The 19,649-nt window shown below is 37.4% G+C and overlaps 2 protein-coding genes across 2 annotated transcripts in view; one reads left to right on the forward strand and one right to left on the reverse strand.

Annotated features, from left to right (window-relative positions):
• The window catches only part of RECQL (RecQ like helicase), a 35,681-nt gene extending 29,122 nt beyond the window's left edge, over window positions 1-6,559 (reverse strand). Inside the window, exons 1-3 of the mRNA XM_060113945.1 lie at window positions 6,511-6,559; window positions 6,120-6,206; window positions 3,744-3,791 (exon numbers count right to left, since the gene is read on the reverse strand). Coding sequence (XP_059969928.1) covers window positions 3,744-3,759 — 16 coding nt within the window. The 5' untranslated portion in view covers window positions 3,760-3,791; window positions 6,120-6,206; window positions 6,511-6,559. The remainder of the gene's footprint in view (window positions 1-3,743; window positions 3,792-6,119; window positions 6,207-6,510) is intronic.
• On the forward strand, window positions 6,354-18,873 carry GOLT1B (golgi transport 1B). Its single transcript, XM_060113949.1, has 5 exons — window positions 6,354-6,502; window positions 11,577-11,668; window positions 13,068-13,246; window positions 14,064-14,145; window positions 16,351-18,873. Exons 1-5 carry the CDS (start codon window positions 6,478-6,480, stop codon window positions 16,387-16,389), a joined length of 417 nt encoding a protein of 138 aa, XP_059969932.1. The 5' UTR covers window positions 6,354-6,477; the 3' UTR covers window positions 16,390-18,873.
• The last annotated feature ends 776 nt before the right edge of the window (window positions 18,874-19,649 follow it).

Genomic DNA, 19,649 nt, shown 5'->3' on the forward strand with positions numbered 1-19,649 from the left:
GAAAAAGCAACGGTTCCATTTAACTGGAGTTGACTACCACTTGGCCAGTTTGCGTTCCTCATGACAGGAAATCAACAGGCAAAGAAGGGGGTTACTGGACTGGCTGGGGTGAGTGATCCTGACTGTTAAAGGGAATTGGATTGCTATGACACTGCAGAGAAGTGTGTCTGGAATAGAGGGGATCCTCTAGGCTGTCTTTTGGTATTCCCATGTCCTCTGATTAGAGTTAATGGAAAACTACAAAAACTCATTACAAGCAAACTGCTAAGGCAAATCCCACCAGGCAAGGCCCCGTGACCAGGTGAGGTGCTTGCTGAGAACAAAAGGATATGGAATGAGAAGTTGAAAAGGCAGTTATAAAATCATAGCTATGACCACATGATCAGGTGAGAACCAAGAACTGTAATAGCTATAAGCATTTCTCCCTTATTTTGATACTCCTATATAAGCCAAATTTGGATTTTTCTTGTTGGTGGTTGGTTGGTTGGTCGGTTGATGGATGGATGGATGGGTTGATTGATGTTCCTGCTCCCACTCCCCTAAATTCTAAAATAAAAAGTGTTAATAGTCGCTAACCTCATATCTCAGGATTTAAGTTAGAAGATTATCAAGGATGTGACTCAGCAAGAAGAGGAATGAGCATCACCCAAAGATGAATACAAAGAATTCCTGTCCTCCTCGGAGGAGAGGATCAGTGTATATTTGGTTGGACCAGGGACAGCTGTATCATGTTGGGGAGCCAGAGATTTAGAAGGTGGAAGTGAAGCTGTCACCATATTTTCCGTATTAAGAAGGTCAGTGCAAGGTCAGGCCTGGTGACCTCACTGGCGTTGGAGCAGCAACTGGGTCCATGATTCCAGCTGCTGCTAGATATCCTTAGGGAAACAGCAGGGCCTGCAGCTCCTCTAGATCCTGTCGGTTCTCCTCCCTTGGCTTCTCTGAACACGCAGCCAGGTCATATGCAACTCCACGGGGAAGGACGTGAGCATTTTGACAGGCCCTGCATCACCTACACTGGAGGCTTTGAGGCAATAAGGGACTGATCTAGGTTCCGGTAAGATCCATCTTCGTGGGGGGCAGTTCGTTTGGGCATTCCCCACTGCATATGTATCTTCTCTTCCTAACTGCTGGCTCCGCCCGCTTTGGGTCCAGCTCCAGACACGCAGGCAACAGACAGAAAGAAAGAGCTTAACCACTTCCCATATTCACACCAAGCAGAATCCCTACAGTTAGTCCCTTACATCTCTCATAGTGGCTCTGCTTCCTGATCAAATCCTACATAACAGAGATGTTAATGTCAAACTATGCTACAAAGTCAGTATCGTCGTACCTTAGATAAAGTCCTGATTGACTAAGAGTATAAGAAAATAGAGTTAGTTGTAATAAATCAGGGTCTTTTCATGTTTTTGTTCAAAATTATGTCACCTCTATTGCCAGCACGGACAACACATGACTTGTATTATTGGAGATGAGATTGAAAAGTGAAAGATTGCAATAATCCGTAACAAAGGGGGCTTATTACTATAATATATCTCAAGAGCACATAGTATTGAGCAGGGATCACACTCCAGAGTTCCTAAGCTTGCAGCTGATGCAAGGGAGGTACCAGTCTTCAGAAACAGCACATTTTCTAGCAATATCCCATACTGAAATGAACAACGAAAGGAAAGTGATTTGCCACAAGGGAAGCCATCAAATCCAAATCAATAAACGGTCTGAAGGCAACTTCAGAGGCATTTCAAATATAGTTCGACACGTGGGTAGAACAATAGAAGAGGTGGGTTATTTGAAAGGGGCACAATATTGTAAAGGCAATGATTCAAAATAAGCATCTCCTCTTAAATAAAATTTATCTATGTCATTACTCATTTATTTTAAAATCATAGCCTACTGAGAAAGCTTAAAGTCTTGTTAAGTAGAATAACTCACTTATGCATTCCAAAAATAACTATACCGAACTGAGGCAAGGTTCCGTAACATCTCTGAAACCCTCACCTTTGTGTCTTAGTAAAGAACATTTGGATTAGCATTTAATATAACTTAAATTGTTATCATTTATTATTAACCCTTAAGCTGTGAGAATGAGACAAAGCCAAAATCTATGTCACTATTTTTTTCATATTTATATTTAAATAAATTGTAAATTTTTTAGTGGTGGATGGGAGGATGCCATACTTAGGAAAACCATTTCTTTAAAGTTTGAAAAGAACCTAATCTTGTTACCCCACTGTTAGTGCTAGTATGTAGCAAAGGCCATATTCACTATATCCTACAAAGGACAGGAAAATACCATAGAATAAGTTCCTCACTCCTGCCATCCACTTCTTTACTGAATAGTCAGCAAGATCTCACTAATAAGCACAACAGAATCTAGCTAGGTTTATAAAAACAAGCAATGGATGGAAATATACCAAAATACCAAGAGTAGCTGCCTGGAAAAGGTCAAATGGAAGTTTTTCTTTTATACTTTAAAAACGTTTCAAATAGCTCCACTTACAGGAACTTACCTTAAGGAAATAATCAGAGATGCACACAAAGCTTTTGATTCAAAGATGTTCAATGCAACCTTTTTTACATTTTAAAAATGGAGACAGACTAAAAGTTCAACACCAACACTAAAAGTGTTAATTGTTTAATGTCACTTCAAAACAATAAAATACAGAACAGTATTAAAAATAGAATATTTACAACATAGAATTTACTTAACAATATGTCTATACCTACATTGTTTTTAAAAATCACATTACCAAACATGTACAAAATGTTAAAAATTTTGTTGAAAAACAATACATCTAAATGTTACAGTATTACCCTGACTAGTGAGATTATAAATGATTTATATTGTCTACTTGATAATTTCTTAAGTTCCCAGAATGCTATCAAGAAACATATCATTCCTTGGAACTCTTACGTATTGCTTTTGGGGAACGTAAAATGGTATAGCCACGATGGAAAACAGTATGGTAGTTCCTCAAAAAATTAAACACAGAAATACCATGTTAACCAGCAACTCCACTTGCAGGTATATACCCCCCAAAACTGGAAGCAGGGGCTCAAATGGATATTTGTACACAATGTTTGTAGCAGCATTATTCACAAAAGCCAAAAAGTGAAATAACCCAACGTCCACTGACAGACAAATGGATAAAGAGAAGGTGGTATATACATACAATGGACTATGATTCAGCCTTAAAAAGATACATGTTACAAAACAGATGAACCTCAAAGACATGCTTAAGTGAAATAAGCCAGACACAAAAGGACAAATATTGTATGATTCCACTTAAATGAGGTACCTAGAATGGTCAAATTCACAGAGACAGAAAGCAGAATAGTGTTACCAGGGGCTGCAGGGAAGGGAGGACTGGGTTTAACTGGTACCGAGTTTCAGCTTGGAGTGATGAAAAAGTTCTGGAGATGGATAATGGTGATGACTGCACAACAGTGCAAATGCACGTAATGCCATGCACGTAATGCCACTGAACTGTATGCTTACAAGCAGTTAAAATGGTAAATTTCATTAAGTACATTTTCCCACAATGAAAAGAAAATCTGAAAAAACATCACTTCTATAATCAGAATTTTTAAAACAAGTATTTCTAAAATTTATTTTTATTAATTTCTATTAAGACTTTTTTAGAGCAGTTTAAGGTTCACAGCAAAATTGAGGGGAAGGTACAGAGAAAAACATGCAATTAGAAAGAGAAGAGAATGAACTACAAAATGTAATCATCCCCACTAACCTGAGACGGATGCCATTCTGAAGTTGAATTGGAGAGCCAAATTTCTTTCTAAAAGTGAAAGAAAAATCAGAGCAACAACTTTTTAAAAACAGTACTGCTGATAATGCTCAGTGATAATCTGTCATTACTAAGCACAAAAAATGTTAGAAAGTAAACTATATACTGCAGTGACCTTTCAATAAGGACTACATGCTTTTTCCCACTCTACTTTTTTATGGAAAACTCTCTAGATTTCAGAGAAGTGTCCAAAGTCACATAAACATATAATAACTAGTATGACGTCAAGAACACTGAACAAATATCTGCCAGACACAAAGCGATGTCACAAAAAAAGAGCAAAGCTTTGAGGTTAAACAGCTTTACCACTAAATTACTGTGTGATCTTAGCAAAGCTAAACAACTTGTTCGTCTCAGCCCCTTTCCCAGTCTCTAAAATTGGGATGGTGGAAGCTATTTTACAAATAACAAGTTGGATAGATTCAAATATCCCAGATGAAGCAAAACCCATCAACGTATATTCAAATTAATCATTTAACATTTTACTGAATATTTGCTTTAAAGGGTTACAATTTAGACTCAATCTTAAAAGAGGAATTGGTATTCTACAGAGGGGTGAGATTGCAGAGGGAGAGAACATGAGAAGGTCAGAAGTGGAGAAAAAGCCTGGTTTGTATTAAGGAACTCAAAATATTTCTGAATGATTAAAACCTAAGAGTACACACAAGCAAGTGGAAGGAGGTGAGGTTGGAGGGTAGGAACTTTACTTAGATTGTCCATCATCTCCAGGAACACCTCCCCCAACTCTGATATGGAAAACCAATAGTTTCCAAAACTAACTTAGAATGTTCTCCAAAGCTTCAGCATCACCCTACCCTTACTCAAACTGCTGACCTTATGCCATTCCTCATGTAGAATTCTGTAGTCACCACTAGGCTGGGAAAATAAGTAGGGTCTTCTTTACCTTGCTAAGAAGTTTGGAAGGGCCACACCACTAAAAGATACTGAAGGAGGGGAGTAAACCAAGGACTTCTAATTCTTTATCGATATGAATATGTCTTCACCATTTTGTGCAAATATAATTCTCCTTCTCTAGACTGTAAGGTTCTCCAGGGGGGCAGGGATTGAGTCCCTTCACATCTGTATCCACACAGCCTAGCACAGTGCCTTGCATATAGTGCAGGCTCAGGTTTGCTGAGATTGAAAGCAGAGGGTTTTTCTATACTTATGAAAGGATGTAATCTACAACCATTTTGCCCCACTATTTTAAACGACTCCTTTGATTATACTGTTAAAAAACTGCTCATAAACTCCTTCCCCAAAGGATGTGATTTAATAGCAAAAGCTATCTGAACATAAAATACGTTCAAAAATTAATGAGCTATCTATAGCATGTGTGTCAGAAGTATACCTAGGCACTGTTAAAATCCAAAACAAACGGAGACCAGTCTTGAAAATTTTCTGGGCAGACAAAACCAGCACAGACATACAAACAAAGCTTAATTTATCTTATTTTGAAAGACTAACTTGACCTGGGGCATTTTTTGTTTCTGCCTCTGGAAATCAGAAGCAAAACTCCAACTGTTTCCCAAGGTTGCTATGAGGTAACCACTAATCAATTCCCTATCCTTTAAGAAAATGTTAATATTATAACCAATCAGTGTGAAGAATAAACAGTCCTTACTAAACAAGCTGCTTTATAACAATATAGCCCTGAGCCTAATTCCATGTTTCGATTTGAGTGCTCCCGGTTGGCAAACTGTCTTTTTGGTGTGTACACAATGAACTTTTCACTAATTACTACTTCCATGATTCAGTGGTTTTACTTGCTATATCTGAACTTTTGCAAGCATCCTCAGGAAATATTTTACAGGGTCTCAGGCAGTCATGAATGCTTGACACCAAGTACCAGAGGCTAAATCACGCACACACATCCTCCAACTCCTCGCCCCCTGCGTTTAGACGCAACAGCAATTTAATAATACCCTCCCTTACGCTTAGGCGTTCCCAGTGGCGTTTCCCAATAAACAGTGGTTGCAAATAAACAGGCTGTGGTACCCAAGCCTCCTGCACGGAAAAGGCTGGTGATAAAAAAAAAGACCGGTCGGCAGTGGAACGTGCCCCTAAAGGACCGAGTTCCATTAGAGCTGAGCGATGATAGAGAGTTCCATTAGAAGGGCGAGGGCCCCTGTTTCTCCCCCGCCAATGTATTGGTGGAAGGAAGTGAGCCGGCCTCCCCATCAGCCAGGAAAAGGAATATTAGCTCTTTCAAAGCGGTAAGGGGAGTTACCCCAGAACGTCTCCCCAGGGGGTTAAGGAACATCCTCCCCTCCTCAGTCTCCGACCCCAAAACGCCCCTGCCTCAGGTCCGCTACTCACCGCTTTCAGACGCGTTCCAACGAAAACTTCCCGCCACCAGGCTTTCCTTTCTTTCCAGCCAGGAGCATCCACCCTTCCGGATCGGTCCTTTCAACCAATTGCAAGTAATACCCTTCTCTTATTGGTCAAGGGGTGTGGCCACCATTTGCGTCATTGAACAAAGCCACAGGTGATTGGTTGACGTTGGGAGCAGGCTTAGCCAATGGGAAACGGCTTTGAATTGGGGTGGGGGCGGCTGCGTGTTTCCGGAAGACGTGGCGGCTTTCCCCTGGGCTGTTTCCCGGCTTCGTTCTCTCGACTTTGCTTCACACCCTGGCCGCCCCGAGGTGCTATCGACGCCGCCCTCACCCCTGCAGCCATGATCTCCTTAACGGACACCCAGAGTAAGTACCTGCTCCGAGGCCCCGCCTCGAGCCCCGGACACCCCTTCCTTGGGCTGGGTCTCGTCCGCCCGCCCCTCCGCCCGCCCGGGTCAATGAATGAAGCTCCGGAATAGGGGCGGCGGCCTGCTAGACACAGATAGGGCTGTGGGCGTCTGGAGGGCTGCCTGGAGGAACCGAGGGCTGGACTCGCGGTGGCGGACCTGGCCTGGGGGGAGAGTCGGTGGGGTCTGGGGAGACGCCCTAGCTGGGGAGGGGGAGCTTTCGCCCGGCGTCTGTCTCGCACCGGGGTAGCGCAGCTCTCACTCCCAGGGAGATGGGCGCTTTGTTCCCGCGGGTGGCCACGACAGAAAGTTTGATGCGCTGTGCCCGCGGCCCACTCTTGGGGACATTTCTGCACGTGACATGCTTGGGGTCCTCTACAAGTTACTGCTGGTTATTTGGGAGGCCGAGTTTTAAATGTCACCTATGATAGGCTGTTTTTGAAAATGTGCTTACGCTTAAATATTTTGAGTATTTACCTTTTGCCACTACTGGAAGCAACCTTTTAAAAGTTCCTTGAAACAACTTCACTTTTCTACCGGCTACTGTCTCCCCAGTAGTAAACTCTGTGTTTAGTTAAACGATTTCTTTCGTTAATATTGTATATTGTGCTTTGGTGGCATGTTTTATTATTTTAGCATCTTTCTGCCTGCCACAGAGTTCTCCAGGTTTATCTTATCTCTAAGATTAACACTGCTGTCTGTTTTCTTTTGCTATCAATATAAAATTTCCACTTTTCTATCCCTTTTTGTCAATCTTAATAATTTTGTATTTACATTTCTGCCAGTGCTTCCTATCTTTTGATGGTCGTGATAGACTTTTTATCTCACTTTGTTTTATCTGCCACGCCTTTGTTTTTCTTATTCTAAATAACTTACTTGAATTTTAAAGATTTTAAGAACTAAACAGCCTGTTGAAATAAAAATAGAACTTCTTTTAAAAATGCCCTGTTTTAAAGTAGAGTCGTAAGGTTTGGATTCAAGTCATGGCTAACTTGAACTTCACCGAGCTGCTAATAACTCCTGCATACACTGCCACCCCAATCAGGCTCCCTCCCTTCCTCAAATTGGACTGGGTCTGCACCTTGGATGCCCATTTTGGTCTGCCTGTTCTGATCAGAGAAAATATAAGTATAGTCCTTTTTTGTTTGGGGTTTTTGTTTGTTTGTTTTTTGTGGGATGTTTTGGTTTACTGTTATAATAAAAGTAGCCATTGTATATAATTGTATAAAAGCATCTTATTTCAGTTTACCGTGGGCTTTTATATAAATAGTTATCCTTAATTCTTATAAGAGCCCTGTAGAGCAAAGACGAGTATGTCTCTTTTATAAATTAAAGGAGGCTCAAAAGAAATTCAGTGTATAATCATGAGGAAAGTGACAGAAACAAGACTTGATCCCAAATCTGCTGGCTCAAAAACCTTTGTTCTTTTCACGGTACCCTACTAGCATCTAAGAAGATTTGCTATAAAGCTTATTTGAAATCCATCTTAGAATGATGAAATTGTTCCATAGCAAAAAGAGTTTCAACAGTAGATATTTATCCTTTAGAATTGTGCATTGATTTTTTTTGAGAGACTGTGTAGAATATTCAGAGCCTATTTTCTTTATGATGTAGTGTTCTGTTGCTCTCAGTTGAAACCCAGAATTCAGCAGAATTGTGTACATAAATTGCTAGGATTTATTTCTAATACTGCTAATTACTCAGAGGAAGTACTTAATCTCTACACAGTTTTCCTATCTAACTTTCCTATCTTAGTCTGTGATTATTACATAAGTAAATATATGAACTACTTATCCTGTGTGTAGAGATTCTTTTCTACTGAAGTCTTATAGGGACAAGTGCCTGATTTACATCCTTCCAAAAACCAGAACAAGGGGGTTGGGTTAGAATGTGGGCAGAATAGGAAGCATTCTCCTCACTTCATTAAATTGATGAGGAGGATGAAATGATACTCTTTGCTGCTCATTTGCCAAGTGTTTTAGATAAGACAGTGGATCAGAACGCATAATGATTAGTGAACCAAAAGCTCTTTGGATTTCAAATGGTGTTTGTGTGTGTGTTTAACTGTAGGAATCAGCCATCATTCAAGTGACTTGCCAAAATTATTCTGGGATCCTGATTCTGGAAGAGAAGTACCAGACCAAGTACTGATCATAGTAAATAGCAATTCATAATTGTTTTAAGGAATTCTATAGTAGCACCCCCTACCTCACCCCACCCCCCAAAAAAACCCACAAGATTTACTGAGGGGGCTGGAGTGGGGCAGTTCCTATGATGCCTCTAAATCTTTACTTCATTATGTCACATTGCCTGAAATTCCACCATGGTGTTCAATTGAGTTCTTTATTGTGACATTTTTACTTTTTGAAAGGAATGGGCATAGTAAGAAAGACAATGCTGCCTTAAAATGTCTTAAATAAGATATCAAAATGCTAACAGTGATTGTCATTGGATTAAGAATATCTCTCCTTATCAAATTTCTACAATAAGCTTTTGATTTTAGATACATTTGTTTTATTAGACTGATTTTATCAGATTATGCTTTAAAAACACGCACGTGTGTGTGTGCGCACGCGCGAGCGGGAATGAAGGTTCTGGTGGTTTGAGAGCAGCTCCAAGTAGGACTTTAATAACCAGAGGGCTTGTGAATACATAGGCATAGGCAAGAATGGAATTCTGGAGGGGAGAAAATAACACAGCGAGGTCAGTTTGAGACTTTTGACCCACTCAGATCAGGGACTATTGGGCAATAACACGCTAGTGTCCGTTTTGGCAAAAATGTTACAGGCAACCCTCTCTTTCTGTTCGACACTGGATAAAGTAGTGGGAATGTTTTGGTTTCCTCTGTTATAGTTGTAAGATGTGGAGCCTGAAGACTGGATTTGAATTCTAGCCAGACTCCACACCACACCCCCGTCCCTCCCTGCACCTGTCCCCCTCCACACGCACATTTGCTGATTCTGTGATCAAGGGTGAATTATTAATCTGAGTCTTCAGTTGCCCACATGAAACATGGGGCTGGTGCTACTTTTTAACCCCCCAGTTTTGCTAAAGGAATTATGACATATTTTTATAAACATCTCATTAAATGTAAAACCATGTACAGACATTGTCCTTTTTCACTGCAGTCAATTTCATACTGACATCTCCTTAGTTATGTTAGTAGCAAGCTAATTATATTAAACCTAAAGATGCTTCTCCCAGAAGTTCAGCCTACTCCAGTGCCCTTGAATTTCATTTAATCAAACATATTTAACCTGGCAAAAAAAAAAAATCTCTAGAATAATGTAATGACGCCTACCTTGCAGTAGTATGGGGGGGATTAAGTTCTGTAAGATACGTAAAGCACCTCATAATGGGCAATTCATGGTAAATTCTCAATACATAGTAGGCATATTGCCACATAGTTTCCTTTCTGATGAACAAACGTCTCAAAATGTGTACATAATCATTAGGACAATTTGTGAAAACATAGAAATGAGTTGTATTTAAATAACTCAGCTGCCAGTGACTAAATCCTAACTACTAAATAGTTATTTAATGGAATTGTCCTTGCTCTTTTGTCCATATTTTCCTGTAGGAAATTATGTCTGACACCTCAACAGTTATTTGGTTAAATTCTCCTAAAGCATTTAAGCATGAAGGTATGAGCCTCCAATTTTCATGAGAATTTGTGTCCGTGGAATACACTTACCAGTGTATTTATGGACAGGTACCCGAATTCTTTTAGACTAACTTTTGGAGAACAAGGCAGCTGGAATGGGAGGCAGGAGTTAACTGTATATTGAGGTGAAGGATGTCAAAAAAGCCATAGGATATAAATTTTCAGCTCATCATAACATTTTACGTGGCTTAAATTTTTAAGTAGCTGTGACTTAGATTTTAGCTCTCTGGAGCCGAGGCAAAAAAGTTAAGTAACAGATCAGAAATCACTATTGTGTATTTAAAATTGTGTTTCCCAAAATATGGCAGTTTCGGTCTGATTTATTATTTTATGCAGATAGTGCTGCTAGGTAAAATAAGGATTGGTGACTGTTTCCTGAAATCAAAACTGAAATGATCAAGGAACTAATTTCATGGATTGTGCTTTGTAACGTTAACAGAATAGTACAACTGTAACCTTAGAAAGTTAAGACTCTTCAGACATAAAGATAAGTCTAAGGAGTGTAAAGGCAATAAAATATTAGTTTTGTATAAAGAGTAACCATAGACGTAAAAGCTTATACTTTGTCCATCACTCTATACTCAGTACCTAGAACAGTTGCTGGCATTTAGGAGTTGATCAACAATTCTTTGTTTTTGAATGAAAAAGTAAAAACCCAGAATATTAATATTAGGTAAAACAGTGTTCTTTGAAATGTTGGAGAGGTGATTTTAGGACTCTTAGACTAAATATGTGAATGGATGCATAGTTGAGAGAGACTTGTAGAAGATAAATCCATAATAAGCCGTCAAGAAGTTAAAAGTCTGAAAATTAACTTTGGAGGAGGTGGCTTCTCGACTCAAAATCTCTCCTGTTGTCATTGTGAGAAGCAGTCTGTGCTGACCTCCCATAGCATTTCCAGTGGGTTAAGGAAGGAATTCATTTTCAGAAGGGAAAGAAGGAACTGCAGATATTGTGCATACAAATACTAGTCATGGAATATGAAAGGAGAAAAGGAGACAAAAGTGAACCCACATACTTATGTCTGATGCCAGAAGGGCTCTTGGGACGGAAAAAATAATATAACCAAAGGCTTAGATTCCTGATTTGTCTTTCTCTATTATGGGTATGTTTGTGAGAAATGCTCTCTCTCATATAAGGATTAGAAATTCCCATTCATATTTTAAATTTTGCGAGTAATTTTCTGTTGTTAATTTAATTTGTTCTGGATCTTAACGAATGTCAGTCATTATGTCAGCCTGCAGTGTTGGGGTCCTATTTCCTTATATCAGTCAAAAGAAAAACTGAAAATTTTTTCTTGCTTAGTTTATGAGGATCTTAATGTAACTTTACTTTTGCTCTACCCTTAACCATATAACTTATATTGCAGAAATTGGAATGGGATTAACAGGATTTGGAGTGTTTTTCCTGTTCTTTGGAATGATTCTCTTTTTTGACAAAGCACTACTGGCTATTGGAAATGTGAGTTTTTCAATATATATTTTAACTAAATTCATAAGGAAGTTTTAACTACTAATGAATTATTGCCTGCTATGAAATTGGGGGGAAATAATTCACTGTTACTCATATGAAGACTCCTGTTACATTCTCTGATTTCATCAGGGGTGGAACCTGACAGCTTTCTGTTTAAATAAAAGATAAATGCTTAATGAAGTTTTCTAATTCCATAACTGCTCTGTTAAGTGTTTGATATGTGATTTACAATAGATAAATCAAGACTGCCTCAAATAGTTCAAAATAGATGACTTGATAGCCCCATGTCTTGGTAAATTTGTTAATGTTTTGACTTTACACATCTGAGATTGAACATTTGCTTAAATAGCATAAAATGAGCAGATTTTTAAAAACCACTTAAACCTTTAAAAAATATATCTATATTAATAATTGACCTGCTAAGAAAAGTGTGTATATTGTTTATTTGGAATGTGTACTCTGTTGTCCATGTGTGAAGGCTGTGCAAGAGTTCTAGAAATAAATAATAACCCTTCTAAGAGGGCAATAAAGTCACTGAATAACGATAAAATATTTTTGAAGTGTATGTTAACATTGGGCTTTTAATTGGACATTGGAAAATATAAAGGGTAACAATTGTTCAAAATTAATGTTTTAATAAACAGTAATATAAACAGCATTGGTATCTCAGAATGTGAAGCTTAACCATTAGACTTAATAAATATTTTTGTGAAATATTTTTCACTGAAGAATGGTTATGAAGAAAGGCAAGTATTTGGGAATAAAACCTTGGAAAACGCAGGCATTTAGTCAATCACCATCTCTTGTCCATTGTCTGAAAACATACAAACTATAAGTGTATTTGAGAATGCATGACTGTATTTCATTTCTGCTGCTCCCAGGTTTCCGGAATTAATAAAACTAGGATCTTCTTGCTGGCTTTGCCTGGTTTCTTCTACTACCAACTGGGCCATGTCAGGTTTTCTCCCATCCATAGGAACTCCTATCACCCCTGATGAAGTTTTCAGAACCAGGAGTACCTTCGGTTGACATATTTACGGACACCTTCGCTCTCTTGCCTTGCCGCTCATCTGTTTGACTAAGCCATCGCCATCTAGCTAAAGCCGGGGAAACCACTGCAGATGCAGATGCCGCTGGGTGACACCTAATCTTTCTTTGTTTCTCTTTTCTTCATCTAATCAAGATAGAAGAGGACTGAACACAGTGGGATACAACTGCAGCTTTAACGTGGTTCTGCCTTTTGGTGTGCATTGTAGTTTTCTCTGGCCAGTTGCTCACATTAAAAGCCACATGTCTTTTTTATCATATTTAGCTTTGACCTTACCCCTTCAAACATATGCAGTGCATTTAACTGCTTTTTCTGTGTTACGTTTTCCTCCTCTTCTAGGTTTTATTTGTGGCTGGCTTGGCTTTTGTAATTGGTTTAGAAAGAACATTCAGATTCTTCTTCCAAAAACATAAAATGAAAGCTACAGGATTTTTCCTGGGTGGTGTATTTGTAGTCCTGATTGGTTGGCCTTTGATAGGCATGATCTTCGAAATTTATGGATTCTTTCTCTTGTTCAGGTAAGGCAACCATTTTATTTTATTGTTTCTCTTTCAGTAAACCATAATGTCAAATAATTATTACAGAAACCCAGATGTGTTTATCAGATGCAGATGATTGTTACTTTATAAAGTATTTTCAGTGCAATAAAATTTATTTTGTTGGCATTTTACGGCACTCTGTTTATGTTTGGTATCTTCGTCAACCAGACAGTGATAGATAGATAGACAGATAGATAGATAGATAGACAGATAGGTAGGTAGATAGATAGATAGATCCAGCATTTTAATATGTAGACCTGATGCTGTACAGTTCCTGTCACTTGATGACACTTTCTTTAGTGCATGTAGATATTAGAAAATTTTGGACCAAATACATTATGGGAGGCTTTGATCAGTTAATATTTTACAAATGCCACTTACCCAGTAAATAATAGTATGCAATGTGAGAAAATACTTTCAAGTAAGTTGGTTTAATTATCTATTCAAGAAAGGTGTATCATTTGTCTTCTATCTGCCAAGCACCATATTGCCCACAGGAAACAAACATTATTAAGTGCCAAATCTGCTTTAGAGAATCTCTCATTTCTAATATGGGAAATAGACTGTAAAGATACCAGTAGGATGTAATAATAATGCCATTATAGATGTTTATGCAGAATGTTATGAGCACAACTAAGGAAGGGATCAAATCCAGGGAGAGGTAAGAAATAACTGAATTTTGAAGTCTCTTAAAACATTCAAAACTTTAACAGGATCCTTTCTTTTTACATGGCTAACTGTTCATTTTGGTAATAGAGAATGTGTTCATTCTAAGAACTTTTTTCGCCTCTCCCAGGGGCTTCTTTCCTGTGGTTGTTGGATTTATTAGAAGAGTGCCAGTCCTTGGGTCACTCTTGAATTTACCTGGAATTAGATCAGTAAGTAATCATATATTTAACAATATGTTTTTTAAACCATTAAAATAAATGCTCTCTGGGGGGAGGGACGGCTTGGGAGTTTGGGGTTAGCAGATGCAAACTATTATATATAGAATGAGGAAACAACAATGTCCTACGGTACAGCACAGGGAATTATATTCAATATCCTGTGATAAACCATAATGGAAAAGAATGTAAAAAAGAATGTGTATGTGTGTGTGTGTGTGTATACACACACACACACACACACATATGTATAACTGAATCACTTTGCTATATAGCAGAAATTAATACAACATTGTAAATCAACTATACTTCAATAATTTTTAAAAGTTTTTTAAATAAAATAAAAATTTTAAAGATAAATAAATGCTCTCTGATGCTCTTTGAAGAAATTTGAGGAATTGATACACGATTGATAAGTTTTTTATTATGATATAAATGGTTGCATCGTATAGATCGTGGTTACCATGAATACCAGAGAAAATAATCATTGCTAAACCTATAGAACCTGAAATGTGGTTTCACTGTATCCATTTTTAATGTTGTTCTCTCTTTTTTCATGTAACTTGGATTGATATGCTCTGCTGCCTTTCTCTTTGAGAGTTCAAGGCACTTTTCAATTAACTTTTATATGATCTCTAATTTTAGAAGTGATAATATAAAAGGACACCATTATTTCTTACAAATATTTTCTCTCTTAGACTGTATCACCACATGGAGTGCTTTAAGACAATTAAATAAAGCACTGTGATACTGGGAGTCAGATGACAAAATTCCGTTCCTAGCTCTGTCCACAGTTAGAACAGTCTTGTCAAATCTGTTCCTCCAGGGCAGGCAGTCAGCTTCTTAAAGTTGTTTGCAGACTTTTGTAGATGCTTCTAGAGAGGTAGTTCATAGCATTTATTGAATTCTCAAAGAGCTAAAGGATGGCTTACCCACTAAAATAGGTACCACTATAAGCCTAATCTCATTTCCATCCTCAAATCAGAACCTTGCAGCCCAGATAACCTAGACAGTTTTTGAAGTTACCTTTGGAGAGACAATGTTGTGCTTTCTCTCCATCTAAATTTACCGTAAAATTCTAATGAATCCATGAGTGCTTTGAGAGCAGCTTTTAGTTTCAGTGTGCCAATCACCTATTTGCGATAATATAAAATGCTAGAACCTAGGCTTATAGGGGTATATCCTGATTTCATTTGCATTAATCCCCAAACTCATACAGTAGTCAATGTTGTTTATACTTAGAATGTCTTTTGAATGTACTAAAACTTCTAGTTATAGAGCTGTAATCATTAATCATGTCCTTAATTTAAGGATTCTTCAGTATTTGCATAAATGGACATCCAATACTATAAATTGTGTTTCCTATTATTATTACTTCATTATAATAAATGCTTAAGTAAAAATGTGAATAATGAAATGAAAGAAAGGGTTAGATGATTGCTAGATTTTGATAGTGTTATATAGTCACTTGGGTTATGTAACTTTTAATATCTTCACTAATTACTTTGTTTCAACATCTGTTTGCATCACCATCTGGAATGCTGAAGAAAGCCCAATTGCTTTATATTTGGGGTGGAGTAACCAAAGTAAATAACCACTTACATTAATGTGTGTTAAAACTTATGTTCCGTAATTATCGATTTATGCTTGCATCATTAAGTCTCTTTTTAATGTCATCGCCACTTTCAGTCTGAAGTCCAGAATACACATTTAAAGTATTTTTAGTCAGTAGCTATTGTTAATTATTGAACTTAATGGAGCTAAATCTGTTTGTTCAAAGACTACATAGGCCCAGAAGAGATCCACAATAATGGTCAGTTGAAATACCTTATTGGGTTCATTAATGCATGAATGGCTGACATTTCAGCTTTTTATTTTTTTACTTTTTTTTGTTGAGCTAGCAGCATTAACTTCATCTTATCCAGTTTTTTTTATGCATTGCATTGTGTTTCTTGTATTGCACCCTTAAAGTCACATGTGTAACATGTCATGCAGAAACAACTTATAGAAAAAAAATTGTTTAATATACATTTATATGTCAGAAGATGGTGGTGAGTAGTACTGGATTAATCGTTGTCAGTCATACCTTAACTTTCCACAAATCTTACAAAGCTGGTTTTTTTAATCAACATTTAAAGTGTTGATGTAATATTTTATAGTGCTCTAGGCTTTCATTTAATTATGTTTTTCTTCTTGCAGTTTGTAGATAAAGTCGGAGAAAGCAACAATATGGTATAACAACAAGTGACTTGAAGACTCATTTAAAATATTGTATTATTTATAAAATCCTTTGAAGAATATTCAGCACAAAATTAAATTACATGAAATAGCTTATAATGTTCCTTACAGAAGTTTAAAACGTATAGCCTACAGAGTAGCAACAGCAGTTAACAAAGAAGCAGTGAAAACAGACTTCTCACCAAGTCATCTAAGAAGTCAGCAAGCAAACCGAAGGAGATGACATCTATGTTACAATGCATATTGAAACTCTTGAAGGGGATTTTTTACCGTTTTTCCACAATGTGTGAAACACAGCCATCGTTAGAGAACTGTAGTGCCTGTTTCTTTTCTTTTTATTTTGAAGATGCAAGCACACCCATAGGCATTTGCTTTTTAGAACTGTAATGTCCTCTGCAACAGCGAAAATATTTCCAGTTGCACTGTGTCTCTGAAAGTGATGCATGAGTTAGATTGGATTATGTCATCGTGATATATAAAAACCAGGAAAACTCAGTGTCGATGTATGAATCACTTTTTTCTCCCTTTTTTTTTTTTTTGGTAAACGTATGGTTAAAATAAAACTTTTGTCGTTCTTCTGAATCTTAATATTTTAAAGCCAGATGAAAATCTGAGCTAGATATTCTTTGTTGGAATATGCAAAGGTCATTCTTTACTAGCTTGTAGTTTCTAAGTTATAGCTGACTCAGCACTTTTTCTTTCAGGAACACATTCTGGAAGTCCTCATTCTTCTTGGGACTCTCACGTGAGCATCTGTATCTTTCATGACATGTAAGCATTTAACAAAAAAAGCATTCTTGGTGATGAAGGAGTCTGTTACCTAGCTCATTTCATTGAATAGTTTGTTATTTAAGATACTACATGATGCAACCCAAATGGATATTTCCATGTTGTGATCCAGTTTTTCTTTTTCTTTTATTTTCTAAATTTTAGTGGTGATTTATTATTTTGCTTTTCATAAAATAACTACTGGTAATATTTACTTTAAGATGTACCGTGTTAAAAGGTTAAACTTAAAAGGGCTATTTACATAAGCCAAGTTTTCCCTTATTTTCAGCTTTTTCATAACATAAAAATCAATATGCATAATGTGCGTTTCATATGATCATTCTTCATTTGAGTTCATGGAGAGAATATCTGAGTTCACATACTAAATTATTTTACTGTAATTAAACTGGCTATAGTTCTGAAAAACATGACACTAAAATGATGTGTTGTCTTCTCTACTGTTGCTGCTTGACAGGCAGTAGGAAACAGTAGTTGTTTCTTCATTAGTAGTTTTCCAAGGTGGCACCCTTTTGGTAGATGTAGGGAGACATTTCAAGAGTCATAGTACTATTTGTTTTACCACTAATGATTATATTATTTACTCTTTTTTTAACAGTTGCAAAGCTTTTTAATGTATAAAATCATAATTGAAATTTGTGATTTTTATTGACAAATGTGTCTACAAAATATATTACAGCCTATGTTATTTTTAGTTAAATCTCTTGATGCACAGAGAGGTTCCAACCTTGCTCATCTAAAGAAGGAAGGACTTGGTAGATAGTCTAATGGTTCAGCCTTGTGGATTACTGTCTTTTTGGTACTGGCATTTGACTTATAATCTGTGAAAACAGATGATATTGACAAAATGAGACTCCTACCTCAATAGTTCATGGAATAATAAGAAACCTAGTGTTGTGTCTAATGTTCTTCAAAAAAGTAATATCCTCACTTGGAGAGTGTCAAATATATACATATTTTGGGGATTGACTTATACAAGTTGCCCTGTAGGACTCTGTTATACATATTTTTGACTGACCCATATTATTTACAGTGGCTAGGTAATTCTACCTTTTTAAAGCAAGAACAGTATCTGTTAATGTATGGAACATCTGTATTATTTAGCTCCTTTGTAGACATGAATTTCTATCAAAATGTTCTTTGCACTGTAACAGAGATCTCTTTTTCAGCAATCTTATTTCAGAAAGCATTATTAGAAATGTGTAAAGGATATGATAATCTCCCAGTCCTTAGTAAGAGTGAGAGGCTTGGAGCAGTTTTCAGTTTTAAATGAGTCCACAGTTTATCTCAAATGTGAGTTTGGGACTGCTTGGCAGCATTGTATGTTTCTTATTCAGAACCATTGATGAGGCTCTATTTTTAAACATACTTGTCTTCTTACAGAAAGGACTGTACATCATATTGTTTATTCCTTTCCAAAATTAGTCTTCTGTCTTTGTGACAAAAAAACATACTCTGATTATTGCTATAAAGATGGAGGAGAAGGTCTAATACTACTTGGCCTTAAGTGTTTCTGGCATTGTTCAAATGTATTTTCTGTAAACAGAAACCTATTTGGAATGTTTTCCTTTTCCCCTTATAAATTGTAATTCCTGGAATACTGCTGCTTTTAAAAGTCTCACAGATTATATGATCTAACAATTGAATATTGTAAATACACTTGTCTTACTTCTCAATAAAAGGGTACTTTTCTATTAACTGGTGGTTGTCTCAACTTGGGCTGCTATAACAAAATTCCATAGACTGGCTTACACAACAGATGTTTATTTCTCATGGTTCTGCATCCTGGGAAGTCCAAAATGAAGGTGCTGGCAGATTCAGTTTCTGGAGAGGGCCCTCTTCCTGGCTTGCAGACAGCTGCCTTCTCACTGTTTCCTCACATGGCAGAGAAAAAGAGAAGGAACAAGTTCTCATCTCTCTCCTAATAAGGACACTAATCCCTTAATGAGGAGCCCCATCTTGATAACCTCATCTAAACCTAATTGCCTCCCAAAGTCCCACCCCCGAATACCATGATGTTGGGGGTTAGGGTTTCAACATGTGAATTTGGAGGGAACACATTCAATCCATAACAATGGTCAGATGTATTTTTATTAAGAAATTCTAAAACTTCAGCATTGCACAATAACCCACCTCGTGTTTTGTTTTCTTTTAACATCTTTATTGGAGTATAATTGCTTTACAATGGTGTGTTAGTTTCTGCTTTATAACAGAGTGAATCAGCTATACATATACATATATCCCCATATCTCCTCCCTCTTGCATCTCCCTCCCACCCTCCCTATCCCACCCCTCTAGGTGATCACAAAGCACCGAGCTGATCTCCCTGTGCCATGCGGCTGGTTCCCACTAGTTATCTATTTTACATTTGGTAGTGTATATATGTCCATGCCACTCTCTCACTTCGCCCCAGCTTACCCTTCCCCCTCCCCATGTCCTCAAGTCCATTCTCTACGTCTGCATCTTTATTCCTG

Source organism: Mesoplodon densirostris, chromosome 11 (assembly GCF_025265405.1).
Source record: "Mesoplodon densirostris isolate mMesDen1 chromosome 11, mMesDen1 primary haplotype, whole genome shotgun sequence".
In the NCBI taxonomy this organism is placed as follows: domain Eukaryota; kingdom Metazoa; phylum Chordata; class Mammalia; order Artiodactyla; family Ziphiidae; genus Mesoplodon; species Mesoplodon densirostris.

Coding starts and splice junctions, on each gene's coding strand:
- GOLT1B (XM_060113949.1), top strand. CDS start 6,478: ATGATCTCCTTAACGGACACCCAGA. Junction 6,503..11,576: donor CTCCTTAACGGACACCCAGA/GTAAGTACCTGC, acceptor CTTATATTGCAG/AAATTGGAATGGGATTAACA. Junction 13,247..14,063: donor GGATTCTTTCTCTTGTTCAG/GTAAGGCAACCA, acceptor CGCCTCTCCCAG/GGGCTTCTTTCCTGTGGTTG.